This window comes from Punctularia strigosozonata, assembly GCF_000264995.1.
Source record: "Punctularia strigosozonata HHB-11173 SS5 unplaced genomic scaffold PUNSTscaffold_22, whole genome shotgun sequence".
In the NCBI taxonomy this organism is placed as follows: Eukaryota; Fungi; Basidiomycota; class Agaricomycetes; order Corticiales; family Punctulariaceae; genus Punctularia; species Punctularia strigosozonata.
In genome coordinates, this window is record NW_006767454.1 from 277,430 (window position 1) to 293,751 (window position 16,322).

At 55.7% G+C, this 16,322-nt stretch overlaps 6 protein-coding genes across 6 annotated transcripts; 4 read left to right on the forward strand and 2 right to left on the reverse strand.

Moving 5' to 3' along the window:
- Positions 1-399: 399 nt before the first annotated feature.
- On the forward strand, positions 400-4,429 carry PUNSTDRAFT_146930 (TPR-like protein; the record flags this gene model as incomplete). Its single annotated transcript, XM_007389003.1, has 6 exons — positions 400-597; positions 651-793; positions 850-1,006; positions 1,065-1,336; positions 1,392-4,314; positions 4,361-4,429. 6 exons carry the CDS (start codon positions 400-402, stop codon positions 4,427-4,429), a joined length of 3,762 nt encoding a protein of 1,253 aa, XP_007389065.1.
- Positions 4,430-5,524: 1,095 nt separating this feature from the next.
- PUNSTDRAFT_47957 (uncharacterized protein) lies at positions 5,525-6,856 on the reverse strand (the record flags this gene model as incomplete). The annotated part of the gene is made up of 3 exons (XM_007389004.1): positions 5,525-6,466; positions 6,561-6,653; positions 6,758-6,856. The coding sequence occupies 3 exons, from the start codon at positions 6,854-6,856 to the stop codon at positions 5,525-5,527; spliced, it is 1,134 nt and encodes a 377-aa protein (XP_007389066.1).
- A 1,854-nt stretch (positions 6,857-8,710) lies between these two features.
- Positions 8,711-9,745, forward strand: PUNSTDRAFT_139307 (uncharacterized protein; the record flags this gene model as incomplete). Its single annotated transcript, XM_007389005.1, has 4 exons — positions 8,711-8,776; positions 8,844-9,043; positions 9,119-9,459; positions 9,525-9,745. 4 exons carry the CDS (start codon positions 8,711-8,713, stop codon positions 9,743-9,745), a joined length of 828 nt encoding a protein of 275 aa, XP_007389067.1.
- Positions 9,746-10,044: 299 nt separating this feature from the next.
- PUNSTDRAFT_123195 (acid protease) lies at positions 10,045-11,939 on the reverse strand. Its single transcript, XM_007389006.1, has 11 exons — positions 11,846-11,939; positions 11,649-11,781; positions 11,569-11,589; positions 11,392-11,508; positions 11,289-11,335; positions 11,167-11,237; positions 10,850-11,114; positions 10,703-10,787; positions 10,485-10,644; positions 10,364-10,421; positions 10,045-10,298 (listed from the first exon to the last, which is right to left on the reverse strand). The coding sequence occupies exons 5-11, from the start codon at positions 11,331-11,333 to the stop codon at positions 10,161-10,163; spliced, it is 822 nt and encodes a 273-aa protein (XP_007389068.1). The 5' UTR covers positions 11,334-11,335; positions 11,392-11,508; positions 11,569-11,589; positions 11,649-11,781; positions 11,846-11,939; the 3' UTR covers positions 10,045-10,160.
- A 280-nt stretch (positions 11,940-12,219) lies between these two features.
- On the forward strand, positions 12,220-13,365 carry PUNSTDRAFT_109197 (DUF1183-domain-containing protein). The gene is made up of 4 exons (XM_007389007.1): positions 12,220-12,433; positions 12,492-12,585; positions 12,637-12,726; positions 12,780-13,365. Exons 1-4 carry the CDS (start codon positions 12,251-12,253, stop codon positions 13,277-13,279), a joined length of 867 nt encoding a protein of 288 aa, XP_007389069.1. The 5' UTR covers positions 12,220-12,250; the 3' UTR covers positions 13,280-13,365.
- A 429-nt stretch (positions 13,366-13,794) lies between these two features.
- On the forward strand, positions 13,795-15,800 carry PUNSTDRAFT_139310 (acid protease; the record flags this gene model as incomplete). The annotated part of the gene is made up of 15 exons (XM_007389008.1): positions 13,795-14,116; positions 14,177-14,296; positions 14,348-14,453; positions 14,516-14,597; positions 14,660-14,828; positions 14,875-14,937; positions 14,990-15,008; positions 15,073-15,080; positions 15,130-15,273; positions 15,328-15,357; positions 15,407-15,450; positions 15,503-15,543; positions 15,596-15,622; positions 15,680-15,704; positions 15,756-15,800. 15 exons carry the CDS (start codon positions 13,795-13,797, stop codon positions 15,798-15,800), a joined length of 1,245 nt encoding a protein of 414 aa, XP_007389070.1.
- Between the last annotated feature and the right edge of the window lie 522 nt (positions 15,801-16,322).

Here is a 16,322-nt window from a genome sequence, read left to right on the forward strand (position 1 = left end):
CCGCGAACTTCGGCTTGTCGGAGGTTGAAACCTACCTGCATGGACGCTACTCGCGCTGCTGTCGATGATGCGCATCATCCTCAAGCTCTGCGACGCACAGGATGAACTGTGCAAGTGCTCCACCGAGCGAAATGAGAACGCACGATGCTAATGCACCCTAGATCTCATGTTCCGGCCAAGCGCCGGCACGCTGTTCATGCTCTATTCCGAGGGAAACAGCGCACTATTGCCATCCCTCGCCCAGAATCGGCACAAGAATACTTGCCACTTACGGCCTCTCGCATCGCCTCGTCCCGAAATGACTGCCCACGCGCAAAACGTGCTGTGTCTGCTACTAGGCTGTACACGGATATATGCCCGAGCGTCGTCAATTCTGAGACCCCAACGCTCGCTCTTGTCATGGCTTCCCCTCCTCAGCCCGCGGTGAATCCTTCCGAGGAGCCCGAAGTCGCAAATTACCAGAAGCGACTGGATCGCGCCCTGGCGAATGGCGAGACGGTCTTATCCATCTTCGAGGCTCTCACGGAGGGCGTCTTCATCTGCGAACCTCTGAAAGGATCCGTCAAGGTCGCAAGGGAGCTCATCAAGATGGTGCAGGTAAGTCGTGCACTCTTCCTTCGGCCGTTTCATATTGACACGCTGTTTTATAGAAAGTCCGCAAAAACCGAGAGGACTGCGAAGAGTTGGCCGGCCGTGTATTCAAGCTCACCGGCACCATGCTCGGGATCCTCGACGGTAAACGGGACGAGGACGTGCCTGCAGACCTGAAGAAGTGTCTAGATTCGGTCCACGAGTACGTCCCGCAGCCGCAGAACAAGATATCGCATCGTGCTGACTTGTCTCCTTTAGTACATTGACGAAGATAAAGAAAGGCCTAGAACCGCTCAAACTGTCGAGGCGATTCTCACTTAGAGCTTGGTTCCGGGCTCTCCGAAGGAGGGAGTATATAGCGGATACGATTTCGGGCTATAACACCAAGATCGATAGATGCCTCCAAGAATTCACGGTGCGATCGAACGCTGGCAGATTGTTCGCGATCCTGACAACATTCTTTTTGCTCCCAGGCTGTCGTCACCAGCCAGGTCCGCTTAGGGTTGATGACATTGAACGCTGCGGTTGGCGTCATGTACTCTCGATTGGACGATGTTTGCTCCAAAGCGACGGACATAGGCTTGGGCGTGAAGAAAGTTCACTCTGACGTGAAGGATATCCGTTCCGTCTTGACGGAGATATACACGGAAGTGATTCGGATCGACTCCGTCGTGCAGAAGCACTTGGCCCCACTGGTAGAGGGTACTTCGAGTGGTGCGAAGGCCGGTGTCTCTGCGGACGAAAGGTTCGTCGACCAGTTTAGTCTTGTGTGATGAAATAGACTGACGGCATCGTACCAGTCTCCAATTCGTTCCTGCCCCTCCCCGCTTGTATGGACGAGATGTCATCGTGAAGGATGTAGTCGGCAGAGTCTGCGCCGCGGAACAGCACCATATAGCTATCTTAGGCACAGGAGGGATCGGCAAGACCTCCGTGGCGCTTCGCGTCATTGACGATTCGGCTGTCAAGGGCCAGAACGACTGCTACTTCATCCCTTGCGACACAGTCGTCACTGATGCATCCCTCGTCGCCACTGTTATCCGGGCCGTGGACCGTAGCTCGTCGGTGAACGGGGATCCCATGGAGCACCTCAAAACGAAATTGAGGGCAGCGAGCCGTCCCGTCGTGCTTGTTCTCGATAACTTCGAGAGTCCTTGGGACTCGGACACTCCTAACATCAGGCAAAAGCTCACCAACATACTCAGGACATTAGCTGGGATATCCAATGTCCAGCTCATCGTAACTATGCGCGGAGACGCTCCACCCGCCGACATGGATGTCCAGTGGTCTTCTATGCGCCTCGACCCTTTAGGTCACATACCAGCTCGCGAGTTCTTCCTTTCCATGAAACCAGACACGCCGCAGAATGAATATCGAGACCTCGATCTGCTCCTTCAGAAATGCGATGGTCTTCCTCTCGCGATCAAACTCCTCGCCCAGCTCAAGCCATCGTCGACCTGCAGTCACCTATTGCAGCGATGGGAAAAACGCAAAACTACGCTATTACAGACGGACCACATATCTCCATCGCGCGAGACTAGTTTGCGTGTCTCGATATCAATGTCGCTGCAGTCCGCACCGATGCGCCTCGTTAAGGAAGCGATCCCGTTGCTCGCCGTGATATGTCGCCTGCCCGACGGTGTCCTTGGTGGAGCCGAGCAGCTCGAGAAGATGGACCTGGGCTTCGACGACGTCGACGTGGCTTTGGCGACCGTCCTCGGATCTGGTCTTGCCTTCAAGGCTGAGGACCAGGGCATCAAGGTGCTTGCTCCCATCCGCGAGCACGTCAATAAGCACGATGTCGCCACTTCGCCGCAACCTCTTCTTCCCCCGTGCCAACGCGAAGCACTGCTGCGATATTACGTTCAGCTGGTCGAAAAGCATGCTGGTAAGAAACTCGGAGATGCCGACTTCCAGTCAGCGTACAAAACCCTACTCCCGGAAACGGGTAATATTATCTCCCTGTTCAATTGGGAGCTCGACCGTCTAATAGACACGATGCCGGGTGTCGCGCAAGCAGCATTCTTGTTCACCCGCTTCCAGCGCCACCTGCGACCCTCGACTGAACTTATCTCTCAATTACTTGATAACTGGGATCTTTACGCGATAGGTATAGCTCGCGCTGAAGGTCTGACCGCCAGGGGGGAGCTCTTGTACAGAACGGACTACTACCAATTAGCAATGGAGGACCTTGAGAATGCTTGTGAAGAGTGCAGTCGTTCCGACAACAGGCAACAGCTAGCAGATGCGTTGCGTCGAATGGGCGATATTCAAATGATGTGGAACGCGTACCCCCAGGCGATAGAGAAGCTCACCCGGGCCCACGACGTGTACTCCGAGATCGGACACCGAACGGGCGTGGCGGGTAGCCTGGAAAGCTTGGGCGACGTCCATCGCATGCAGGACGAGTATCCCCAGGCGATAGAGAAGCTCACACGGGCCCACGACGTGTACTCCGAGATCGGACACCGAACGGGCGTAGCGGGTTGCCTGAAAAGCTTGGGCGACGTCCATCGCATGCAGGACGAGTATCCCCAGGCGATAGAGAAGCTCACCCGGGCCCACGACGTGTACTCCGAGATCGGAGACCGATTGGGCGTGGCGAATTGCCTCTCAAGCTTGGGCGACATCCATTACATGCAGGACGAGTACCCACAGGCGATAGAGAAGCTCACCCGGGCCCACGACGTGTCCTCCGAGATCGGAGACCGACTGGGCGTGGCGGGTTGCCTGAAAAGCTTGTGCAACATCCATTGCATGCAGGCCGAGTACCCCCAGGCGATAGAGAAGCTCACCCGGGCCCTCGACGTGTACTCCGAGATCGGATCCCGACTGGGCGTGGCGGGTTGCCTGAAAAGCTTGGGCAACATCCATCACATGCAGGCCGAGTACCCCCAGGCGATAGAGAAGCTCACACGGGCCCACGACGTGTACTTCGAGATCGGAGACCGACAGGGCGTGGCGGGTTGCCTGGAAAGCTTGGGCGACGTCCATCGCATGCAGAACGAGTACCCCCAGGCGATAGAGAAGCTCACACGGGCCCACGACGTGTACTCCGAGATCGGACACCGAACGGGCGTAGCGGGTTGCCTGAAAAGCTTGGGCGACGTCCATCGCATGCAGAACGAGTACCCCCAGGCGATAGAGAAGCTCACACGGGCCCACGACGTGTACTCCGAGATCGGAGACCGATTGGGCGTGGCGGGTTGCCTGAAAAGCTTGGGCAACATCCATCGCATGCAGGGCGAGTATCCCCAGGCGATAGAGAAGCTCACACGGGCCCACGACGTGTACTCCGAGATCGGATCCCGACTGGGCGTAGCGAATTGCCTGGAAAGCTTGGGCGACGTCCATCGCATGCAGCACGAGTACCCCCAGGCGATAGAGAAGCTCACACGGGCCCACGACGTGTACTCCGAGATCGGAGACCGACTTGGTGTTACAGGCTCTCTGCAGAGCTTAGCTGATATTGATCGTGTCCAAGAGCGGTATGATCAAGCCGCGGAGAAGCTAGGGCGCGCTCTCGACCATGCTTCAAGCATCGGGGATCGCTATAGGATCGCCTGGTGTCACATTCACATGGGCTTACTCGATCGCGACCAGCGTCGTTATGCCGAGGCTGTTGAGCATATCACGACCGCTCGGGCAATGCTCACGGAGATTGGACACGAGGGCCAGGCGGATGACTGTTCCCGTCTCCTTCGTAAGATTCACGAGCTCATGGTGAGATTGCGTTCGCGATATCCATCCGCCTCTGACCCGCGTCTAGATCTCGCAGGATGAAGGTGGCGAAGGTTCCGCGTTAGCCTCCGACGCGCGCGACGCGACGACGAATTAGAAGGTGCATGAGATGTGATGTACGACACTTCTGTAATCAACATTTTCTACTCGGGCGCTGCTACGAAGTCGATGTTCCCCGTGACACTGCGGCTGCGTAGAGTACTCGCGCTATGTGCCTTGAGCGCCGTGCAGATGTCCCCGGGTGGTTCTTACGAAGTCTGTCCAATCATATCAACAAGTCTTTTCTTCTGTCTAGTGAAACCGGACAGAGACACACATTACTAGATGCCTACGTATAGTCGTCGTGGTTTGTACTTACTCGCCATATGCGCCGCAGCTTACTTCCCTGCGTATGCAGAACTTGCAACGATCTCATCCGCAACTTGGCAGAGGCTGGCCCGTGAAACGGTGGCGCTCTCGCAACGGATCGACATGAACTTGCAGATTTCGAGGCGACGGCGGCGGTGCAGAATTGACGGATCTGTTGTGACCGCGAGCGAACGCGTATGGCGGCATGTTCACGTCGTGTCGTAAGCACTCTTGTATGGACTTGTGGACGTGCATGTGGTCCTATCGCAGTTCGATGGACGGATGCCCTGTGGGAGACGCATATGGACGTCATCGAACGGATCTTGAGGAAGGGATTGTAATGCGACGCACACCCCGCCCGGCACTGTATGGGACTGAATTAATGCGGATGGAGATGTCGTCGTCTGAACTCACAACATCGACCGTGGAACGGCTGTGACCGTGTCCTGCGTGCGTGTCGAATAATGGGCTGAGGTAATAACGTGTAAAGGAGCAGCCGCGACGCACGGAACGCCCCAAATCAAGCCACTGGCAGCGCTGAAGACTCGCGGTGCGCTGTCACTAGGGCGTCTCAAGGTCCAGCGTATCACGTTGGGTATGAACGATCGAAAGGATTCGGGCACAAATGCTGGACCGAGCGAACTGGTAGGCCCCCGACGCCGAGAAAAGCTCCGAAAGCGGTGGCCTGAACACTCGTAGTCATATTTACGTACTGGGCGCGCCCCGATGGACGGTGATATATATTTCGACCCGCACTGGTGCCTTACGCGACAACCCCACTCCTCTCCATACAGGATTCACCCCTCAGTCAATATCGCGTCGTGTATTGTTGCTATTGTCACTCTCATCTCGATGATGGAAGCGGAGGTGTCCAATCTTCGCGGTCCAGCGTACTTGTGAAAGTCCGCGCGCGGTCCCAGATGCTCTGTCCTCCATCCAACAACGCTTCTTCCCAGTCCTTCTCCAATGACTTGTGACGCATGAGCGTGAAAATAGGTTCACCGCTGTTGCGCTCCTCCTTCACCCTCTTGAGACAACGTACCCAGTCTTCGTGCGAGCAGCGTCCACGTATCTCGATGACATACATCTCCAGCTTCAAAAGAGCGCGCGGGAACAGGCGGTACAACGCTATCATCATGTCCACTGCACCGTCGTTTGTCAACGCGATGTGCGTAAGGTTGCGGTAGCTGCTCAAAATCCGGGGCGGGACCCATATGCAGTCGTTCAGGCGCAAGTGAGTGATCATGCCGAATACGTCTCCATCTTGAAGCGAACCCTGAGGTTGATACAGCTCCAATTTGCAGTTCAGCGTGAGTTGAAGGCCTATCCCGGGTTCTCGAGCGCGACGGGTCGGGCCGTTCACCGGACCGTCGACTTGCGAGCGACAACGCAGTAACGAGAGCGACGCGCGAATGACGTGTCCATGAAGTCGCCAGGGCTCGCTGAACTCCGTTACGGATCGCTGCGCCCAGCTGATCGACTCGAGATTGGGGAAGAACCAGAGTAGATTTATGAGCAACTCGGGGTCGAGCTCGCGCTCAGGTTGGCGAAGCTCATCCGTGGTCGAGGGACCCTGGAAGAGGGCCTCCAGCCAAAGATGTCGGACGTAGCGTGCGTGCGATGGTACAGTTCCCTTCACGGCCTCCCTGAGCCAGCGCCTGAACAGGTCCGAACCTCCCTCGTGATGCGTCTCGATAACCGCGTATAGATATCGCTCCGCGATCTCCCTCGACCAAGGCGCGACAAGGCATAGGCTGTATGCTGTTTCACGATCTGTCGAAGCAGCCTGTTCGACGATGGGATATAACAGCTCGTATGGCAGAGAGGCTAGCATAGGTCTGGGGCGGATTGAAAGGACAAGGAATGTGATGTTGGCGCACGTGGGAGGGGGCTGTTGGCTTTCTCACGCGCGCATGCCGCTGAACGACGTCAAGATTGCCCGCCGTCGCCATGGCCAGAGGCAACTCGGATTTCTGTTCGAATGAGCGGAGACTCGGCAGCGGAATCGAATGAAAAATCTCCAGAACACCGATTCCGTGATGTTAATGATCCATGAGGTAGCTTCCTGGCTACTTACTGTGTCCGGGACAAAACTTCGTAACAGCACCCAACGCAGCTGATCCCAGATCCGCGAAGCTCCCATCCGGCGGAAGCTCTCCACATGATCGTCTTCCATACAGTCGGAGCCCAGTAAAAAGATAACCTCAGCTGAACGTGCAATTTCCGGTGCCTGGTCGATAGGAGATTGCTGCAAGCCGTGACGAGAGCGTCGCCGAAACAGAAGTCCAAAGCTAGGTGCCGCAGCTTCGGGAGAAGCACCGGGTCGGACGACGCCCGGGTGTTTCGTGGATGGCGGTGACGCTTCCGCAGCGCGCGAGGGAATGGTTGGGCGCGAGATCCTTTCATCCGCCGACTTATAGTGCGAGGCAGGTGAAACCGTCGAGTTGGAGGCCGTAGATGGTCACGAACACGGGGAACCACTCGTGTTCGACGTGGAGGGTGAGCAACGGAATGTCGTCGTCGGGCACAGCGGAGGCGACGGATTGGTACGAACGGTCGAAAATTCGGCAGTGCATGTGTTGGATGCGGGGGCCTGCCGCTCGGCACGTGCAGTGATCCTTGAGGAACATCGACAGTGAAGTTGGGTTACGCGGTTGGTGGTCTGCCCGCTGAGGTTAAGGCTGGAATGCTCGAATCAGCGAGGCGCGGCGCAACATATCCTATACCCGACTTAGGTGAAGATGGTGCAGATGTGGGGCACACGAGCCCAAGGAATCACTCGGCAGCGCGGTGGGGAATGGGAAGCTCTCGATCGAGCAGTCTACGAGAAGCGGGGCGGGGCGTGCGAGGTGCTTCGCGTATGAGGCCATCGACGACGCCTCGCAGAGCGAGGTGAGGCTCCGCATGCGTTAATATGCACGAGAGTTGCGATCGTTGTTTCGGCGGAAGGACAGTCCCTGCTCGACGTGATGGAGAGAGATAGCGGTGCGTTCCTAGACCTCGATTGGAACACGCGGATCAGCTCGTCGGGAATGCGTCGAGCGCCACTTGTCGCCACCATCGACATACATCCGCGAAGGAGTGGCTGGAAGGGAACAAAGAAACGTGTCGGCCTGAGTGGGAGGCGGAAGATGGCAGCTAGCTGGTTACGGCTTTCGCGGAGCGAGCGTATTCGCTCATGCCAAATTTCAATCTGCTCCTGCAGTACGCGGATATGGCCGTCAATAGCCTTTCGTTTTTTCATGGAGCGTTGGCGACGAGTGATGTTTTGCACGGCCGGAGTTGAGACTGGACGAAGCAGATGTCATCGGGGTCTCCAAGACACGCTTAAGAAGTGTTATTGCTGACTCGTACGTCTGCATCAGAGTCGAGTTGCTGGTTTGAGCCAGTATATAACAGTATGAGGTTCTTCGTAGTCCGATGATATTTACTTACGAAAAACGGAAAAGCCACTACTTAATGGCTGCACGTGATCGCGTTTGGCGGCGCTTTCCGCCTTTAAATTTCCGCCTTCTTCGGCACGGTCATTGCGATTCGCAAACGATATATCTCTGTTCTCCAGGTATCATCCTGCCAATCAGTCTCAAGGAAAGAACATGCGTAGTATGATGTCAACACAGACCGAATCTCATACCGGCATTCATCTTCAACTTGCGAGGTGAGCACACCTACGCGGAGCATGGCCCGTTGATGACCTTACACAGATTATTCCTGTTTCCCCGGGCCCCTCGCAGCCGGGAACGAGACGTCCAGGTGAAGTCATCCGGCTGCACCGGCGAGGGCGCAGCATGGGCTCGCTCCAACGAGACGTCCAAAGGTCCCAGCACTGCGAAACCTCGGCGACCCATGACGTCACGCGGCTTCATCGTAAAAGCTTCAACAAGAACGTTCCGCGCCGCTCGCTATCCTCCCGCCCTCCCGCCCTGCCGGCACTGCGCACACGACCACGTCGCCAAGCCTCCTTTCTCTCTCTTTTCTCCTGTTGCACGATCACAACTACAGTAATCAAGACTAGCGGCCAACGACGATCATGTTCTCGCACCAACACCACCATTGGGCGTACGTCTGGATACCCGCGCTCGCCGCGTTCATGTGGGTGAGTACGCGTTTCGCATCATGCTCGCTCCGAACCCGCTTTTCTGACCGAGTCTCGTCGGATACAGTGCGCCACGTTACTGGCCATGATCATCACATGGGCGGCGCAAGGCCGGCCGATCTACGTGAGCGAAGACGGTACTATACCGTTCATCAGCGACATCGGAGCCGACATCCTCAAACCGCTCTTCATCGTCGGCGGCTCCATCACCGCCGTCGGCTTCTTTCTCTCGCTCGTCATCGAGCGTTGGCTGCGGCACACCGGACGGTAAGCCGACTCACCCCGCCTTACTGTATGCGCCCGAATCGTCCTTGCTCACGCGACGAAACACGAAAAACGCAGGCTTATCCCCAACATGCGCCGACGCGAAAAAGTGTTCAACTGGCTCGCGGTCCTCGGCGCGTTCATCGGCGGCGCCGGGCTCATCCTCCTCACCATCTTCGACACGAAGCGGCACACGTCCCTTCACCGCGTCTTCCTCCTCGTCTTCATGGTCGGCGTCGCGCTCTCCGCCATCTTCACCATCCTCGAGTACCGCTGGATCTCCAAAGACTTTGGCGAGATCCGCAAGCTCAAGGCGACCTACCTCGCCAAGGCGCTCATCGCCGGGATCCTCATCATCCTCGCCATCGTCTTCGCCGTCTTCCTCACCCAAAACGGTACCAAGGCCGACAACGTCGACGGTACGCTCCATAATCTCCACGCATATATGCGTGAATCGGATTGTTGACCAATGTTGCGCATATAGCCGTACTCGAATGGACGATCGCGTTCGGCTTCACCTTTTACCTCCTCACGTTCTGGTACGACCTCCGCATGTCGAAAGGCATGCACCGCGGCCAGCTCGGTCGCGAAAACCTCATGGCGCAGACCAACGGCTCCGTGCGACCGTCGTACGCCACAGACGGCACCCACGGCGCATACGGCCAGCCCGCATACGGCCAAGGAGGGCCGACGTACGCCGTGTAACCGTCGTCGTCGGCACTTTTCTTGTCATGGACTTTGCACACATAGACCGGAACGCGGGGCACTTCGCGTCCCCCGAAAACCAAAATCGCATACCCTGTATCTGTAGCTACCTTTTCTGTATCATCCTACTAGCACCGCGCCATGAGCAATGCCATATTGTAGTGTTCTGGGAGTGCACGATTTGTGATCGTTTCGGTAAACTCGTATTTTAAGCTTCCTACCAGCGGTGTACGAGTACGTCACTGACCAGGCTCGTTCCTCTTACAGGTTTTGTCAGCGCGCTAAGAAAAATGAAATCGGCCATTCGATAGCGTGATTAAGAATTCCATGGGACATCATGAACAGGATAGCATGCGAACTAAAAAAAAGATAGCGTATCGAAAGGTTGCAAAGAGAATGAATGTACGTCCGTGCGCTAGTTGGTCGTGGCGTTGGTCCAAGAGGTCTTGGCAAAGCCCATGCGATTCGCACCGCCGTCGTACACGGTATAGAACCGCTCCATCCAAGCATAGCCGTTGATGAAGTCGAGGCCGTTCCCAGACGGTTCTCCGAGCTGCAACATACACGGCCAATGGTCAATTGATCGATAGTATATGCGCATTAACGAAGGATACCCACGTCGTTGACGACAAGATACACCCAGTCGTTCGAGCCGCCGATGTAGGTGTTCAGAGCTCTGATAACAAACATCGATCAGTCTTTCAAATCTTCGCGTCGAACGTGATGGGATGTGGCTTGCCTGGGCCAGATTTGGGCGTTGGGAACGAGCGTGAACGTCTCCCCGCCGATGACGAAGTCGAGGTTCTTGAGCTTATCGTACGCAGACGGCTCGATGCGCAGGAGTCCGGTCGTGCTGTCAAGCGTTGCGCCGGTTGCAACCTTGTACGCGTCGTAGGCATCTGCGCAGGATCGATCCCATGATTACCGGTGTGGATATGAAAGGTGATAAGTACATGCCTGACGCGAGGTAGATGAGCGTCGATCCAGAGTCGATCACGCCTCCGGTGCTGTTCAATATCGATTTGTTGTCATATCTGACGGACTGAGATCGTCCTCAGCATGCTGCTGCTCGACCGCATATGATACGGCAGTCAGAGAGCACACCTGGTCGATTCCCCAGTGGACCCCCGCCGGCTGTTGCTTCGTGATGGGTACGTACGTCAGAGAGCCGACGTGTTTCGAACCGTCGACGCTCCCGAAGGACAGCTCGCCGTTCTTGTCCGAGGTGGAGCCGTTCGCGGAAGGGCGGAAGGAGATGCTGATCAGATTTTCCGCAATGAGGCCTTGTGAGTATAGGTTGTCGACGACGGTTGGAATCGTCTCGGTCTTGTTACTCAGTGAGCCGCGGGTGAGATCGACGGGGCCAATCCTGTCCTCGCGTATGAGCGTGCGTGATCTTCGCAAGTAATGCATCTGTTTACCCTAATATGCCATCTACGGGTACCGCTCCGCTCGTGTCGAAGTCGTAGGTGGAGTTCGCTACCCCGATCGACTGTTTCCGATCAGCATATTCGAGTCAGCGTGGGCTGTGAGAAACACCCACTTGGTTTTTGATAGCAAGATTTGGGGAAAGCGACAATTGGTCCATATCTAGGGAAGGAGTCGCAGTGAGCCCAACAAGCACATAGTTGATGGCGACGACCTACATTCGGTACCGGAGAAGCCGCCCGTGCCGTACGTCAGATGGACAGACTCGCCGGTACGTATACTGGAGTCGGTAGGTCTGTAAGGCGTGGATGCATTGATCCACGTGTTCGCCGAGCCTGTTGTGTGTAGGACATAACGTTTATCATGAGGACCTCTCGCAAGGTGTTACAACTCACCGGTATCAACCAGAAGATTGTCTGAATATTGAATTATGGTCATTCCAAGCCCATACCGCAAGGAATTGCCAGAGACTCACAAGTAGTGGGCGGTTGGCCGATACTGACAGACGCAATGTAGTTGATCGCCGTGTTGGTGACTGCTATCGTCTGCGGATGAGCGCGGCGTGCGGGCACCTCCTGCCTATCGGTCAATAGCAAGTGATGATGCGTCTTCATGGCCGCGACGCGTGCCCGGTCAATATCAACGATGCGCGCTGTTCCGTCGGAGGCGAACCTTGCAGCGAGAGGAAGGCTGAATCGCGGGCTGGTTGGGGTGGCGGCGGCATACGGGCCTTGTGCGGCAAGCAGCGCAACGACGAAAACAGTGCAAAACATTTCAGTGAAAATGAGTGGAAGTGAGCAGCAAGATGCTGCTGGAATGGAGTTAAATGAAGCGCCTTGGAATTGAGCTGGCGTTAGTATTGGTCGACGCGAAAACGTTGCGCGATCCTCGTCCCGCGAATGAGCCACGTGCATTGACAGGGCGCACCACGTGATCGTATGTACGCACTGACGTGTTCGAAGGCAGTGCGCGCCCTTTCCAGCATCCTCGAGCACTGTCGGGCGAAACCATGCGTAGCTCGCAACTCTTACGCCGGACCACGGCGGATCTCACTTTGAAACCATCCTCTTTGACGCAATGTCCAAAGTAGCCCTGGCTAACATTCCATCCTTGACGTTCTATCGAGATGCCCTTACCGCTGCAAGAAGAACGGATCCCATTCCGCAACTGATCTGCGTCGGGAAACCATGCGGCTGGTACCAGCCCGATGCGATACTGTGTAGAAATGCAGGAGGCTCTGGCACGGATGTAAACTGGAAGGTAGTAAATACCGACTTTCATCGCGGGCATGTGGTCAGACTGACGCCTCGGATTACAGTGCGAGGCGGATTTGCCGGAGTCTTTGCGTCTCGGGCGTGTGGAAGTGTCTTGTGAGGGCTGGTCAGGACCAGGGGATCCATACGTGCTGAAAGGTGCTTTTCTTGATCAACGATATGCGACGGAGGCTGAACGACATGGTCCAGGCTCATGCTCGTTGGAGTACCGTCTGGTCCACGTCCCAGATAATCTCCGAAATCAGAACGATTATGATTGGTCCGCGCGGAGATTCAACTGTACGTATACTGTCCACTACCCCTGCTACTGTTCGCTCACGTATCGTTACCAGCCGATAGCATAGCGTCTATCCTATTCACCATCGTCTGGACGGGATTTCTGCTGTTTATCTTGTACGGCTTCTTGAAGTCGTGCCTCGGACGACGTCCCAACGGCACAACCGGCGGACCCAGCCCACAACGACCTTCAGGATGGTTCCCAGGCGGCTTTGGCGGCGGTCTCGGCGGCCCAACCGACCCTCCTCCACCCTACACCCCGTCGAACACCGATCCAAAGGCATCTACCCAACAGGGCTGGCGACCGGGGTTCTGGACCGGCACCGCTCTCGGCGCCGCTGCGGCGTACATGATGGGTCAGGGAAACCGGAGAGCGGCATCGGGAGATATGTGGCGGGACGCGAGGGAGTACGACTGGGAGCGCGAGAGGAGCCGGAGGCCGCTGGCGAGAGGGTTCTCGTCCGGATCGAGGTGGAGCGAGGATAGAGGGGAGGGCCCGTCGAACCTCGGGAGTATGCGGCGAAGTACCGGATTCGGAGGTTCGAGCGTCCGGTGAAGGGTTTCACACTTAGTGAATATCAGGATCTGTTGTTTATGTATGCGTATTGTGAGTTCCAAACCATCGTACACTTGTCCATCCGATGCATGTATCACCTTGTACGGGATGCACGTCATCCGGGATGACTGATTCCCTTCAACATTCAAGGTAAGTCAGCCTTTCCCGCTCGGGTTTGCAGGACGGGACAAGTCATTCGAGCGCAGAGCACGAAGTCACTTCTCCACAGTGTCTTTGGTAACGTGTATCCTGTCCGAAGGTGGTTCGTCCTTCCTAGTCTCTTCACGTGAAACAAACTGAGGGTACGCCAGTAGGTTCTTCTTGGAACCCCGCGGAGACAGCCGCACCAATGTGATGTTCAAACGTTCAAATGTCATTCCAGCGGGCGGTTCTATACCCGCCACATTCGACCATGTGGGGTTATAAGAGCGATCTACGCAACTTGACCAGCTTGTCCGCCGGCCCTCAACAGCGCGCACACATCGCTACGCCCTACGATCCTTACACACATCGCTATGACGAAGAACACCCTCCTATACGCGCTCATGGTAGCCAGCCTGGCTGTCGGCCACGTCCACGCTGGCCCACAAATGGCACAAGATTCCTCTCTCACTACTCTCGCCGTTCGGTCGCGGTATCGTCCTGGGACCAGGATCGTCGACGCGGACCGATCTCGCATTAAGGCTCTGAGGGACCGCGGCAACCGCGTCTCTGCGCAGGGCTCGAGCAAGAGGGCCGGCGTATTCTCGTCCGATGTCACGAATGTCGCCGTCACCTACCTGGCCAGTGTTGGCGTGGGATCACCTGCCACGCAATACAACCTGCTCGTCGACACCGGTAAGCAGTCAAGTCCTGTGATCCTTGTGTATCGAGCCTAACTCATCGTTTCTTTGGTAGGATCTTCGAATACGTGGGTTGGTGCCGACAAGAAGTATAAGAAGACGGACAGCTCGGACTGTCGGCCTGGTCAATTCGTCGAGGTTACGTATGGGTCCGGGGAGTTCTTTGGCGAAGAATGTATGTCGTAGCTCATCACAACCCGTTTCTCTAACCGAATCTCTACCTCAGGTTCGGATACGGTGACTCTGTCGCCAGAGTTGGTCATTCGCAACCAGTCTATCGGCGCGGCATTCCAGGCAAGAGGTTTTGGCGATGGCATTGACGGGATCTTGGGGTATAATCCTTGCTCGCCTTCGGCACTCTATCCGAACTGATGTTTTCACATCTCTTCCGCAGCATCGGGCCCGTAGATCTTACTGAGGGCACTGTTACCGGCCAGGATACAGTTCCTACAGTTACCGATAATCTCTTTTCTCAAGTACGTGCACATATCGATCGCCTCTTGAGTGCATGTGCAATCTCTGACACGCGTTCTGGTAGGGCACCATATCATCCAACGTTGTCTCCGTCTACTTTGCCCCGAGCGTTGAAGAGGAGTCCACCAACGGTGAACTGACCTTCGGCGGAGTGGACACCAGCAAGACGACAAGCGACGTCGCCTACGTGCCTATAACCACCACCTCCCCAGCCTCCGCGTACTGGGGTATCGGTGAGTGTTAACTTTTTATCGTGCGTGACGGTCTGACCTGGCATAGATGAGACCATCAAGTACGGCGATGTAGAGATCCTTCCCACATCCGCCGGTATTGTTGACACTGGTGAGCGCAACGGCACATATCGAGGCTCGGAACGTACTCAACTTGTTCGCAGGAACAACGCTTCTCTACCTGTAGGTGCTCTTCTAGTATAGTCCACCTACTGTATGTTGACTGTTTACGCGATCTAATTCGTAGCGCTTCTGGTAAATATTCAACAAACATCACCGTCCCGCATATCCTCACGATCTTTAGATGCGTACAACCGTTACGTCAACGCCACTGGCGCCACCCTCGATATGACTACCGGATTGCTACGCATTACCCCTGCGCAGTATAACTCGTTGAAGAACCTCGACTTCATGATTGGTTCCAACACCTACAGTTTGACTCCGAACGGTATGTACGGGAAGTTCCAATGAAGGAGCCTGGCGCTGAACATCACATCTACAGGGCAAATCTTCCCTCGTACCATGAACGCTGGTAAGTACGAAGATCTATGCGATCCTCGCTTGTGTTCAGGTGTATTTAGCGATCGGGGGCTCGGACGATTACGTATATTTGGCTGTCAACGACGTAGGTCGCCGTAGTTTCCGAGCGTACTTGTCCTCGACGTCTTATTTCTTAGATTGGAACAATGTCTGGATCAGGCATGGACTTCATCAATGGGTGAGTGTCGCTCTTCACCATCAGTACCAATCCGTGCATGACTATCTCGCAGCTACGTTTTCCTGGAGCGATTTTACAGGTGAGCCCCTCTTTCCCCAGCTCACGTTCTATGTTTTGGTCTCTTACCGTCGCTTAGCGTCTACGACACAACCAACAACCAGGTCTGTCGATGCCACTGTCGTTGCGGACTCTCATACTTACTATTAGAACAGGTCGGATTTGCGACAACGGCGGAGACGGACTCGACGATCAATTGAAGCCTACGAACGGAATAGGCACATGCATTCATGAGCGCCACATCTCTACGTCGTATAATACCAGTTTGGCTTCGCTCTCGGCGGCAGAGGTGCAATCGTATATCCCTGGACAAGCCAAAACTATCTCGGAGTTTCTCTGGATGCCATATCTATCTGAGAACCTCGTTGACTGCTATTTATGGTCTTGGCTCGTTCCGTTGGCTTGCTCCGCTGTTTCTCCCCTTTAGTCGCGATTTTCCTCATTTAGGCTGTTCGCTCCCGGGATCACGCTCTTGAAGGCTTCTTTGCAACATGAGAGCGCTCTATACTATCTCCAAGAGCTTCCACCAAACACGTCGACAACTTAACTTTCCGAAGAAAGGCCAGCAGGTTATGGCCCTTTTGACCACGTTAACCTTGCGGCGGGGTGCTAGCGCGGCTTCTGCATGCCAAGCCTCCGCTCACTCTTTCAATAGTCTCTGCTCGAGAGTTTTATTCCACTTCAGTCTGTGACGCGGTGTATGACCTGCGGCGATACATCAC

Coding starts and splice junctions, on each gene's coding strand:
- PUNSTDRAFT_123195 (XM_007389006.1), bottom strand. CDS start 11,333: ATGGACCAATTGTCGCTTTCCCCAAATCTTGCTATCAAAAACCAA. Junction 11,115..11,166: donor CCCGTAGATGGCATATTAGG/GTAAACAGATGC, acceptor ACGCGAGGACAG/GATTGGCCCCGTCGATCTCA. Junction 10,645..10,702: donor GCTCATCTACCTCGCGTCAG/GCATGTACTTAT, acceptor GATCCTGCGCAG/ATGCCTACGACGCGTACAAG.
- PUNSTDRAFT_109197 (XM_007389007.1), top strand. CDS start 12,251: ATGTCCAAAGTAGCCCTGGCTAACATTCCATCCTTGACGTTCTATCGA. Junction 12,434..12,491: donor GCACGGATGTAAACTGGAAG/GTAGTAAATACC, acceptor CTCGGATTACAG/TGCGAGGCGGATTTGCCGGA. Junction 12,586..12,636: donor GGATCCATACGTGCTGAAAG/GTGCTTTTCTTG, acceptor GACATGGTCCAG/GCTCATGCTCGTTGGAGTAC.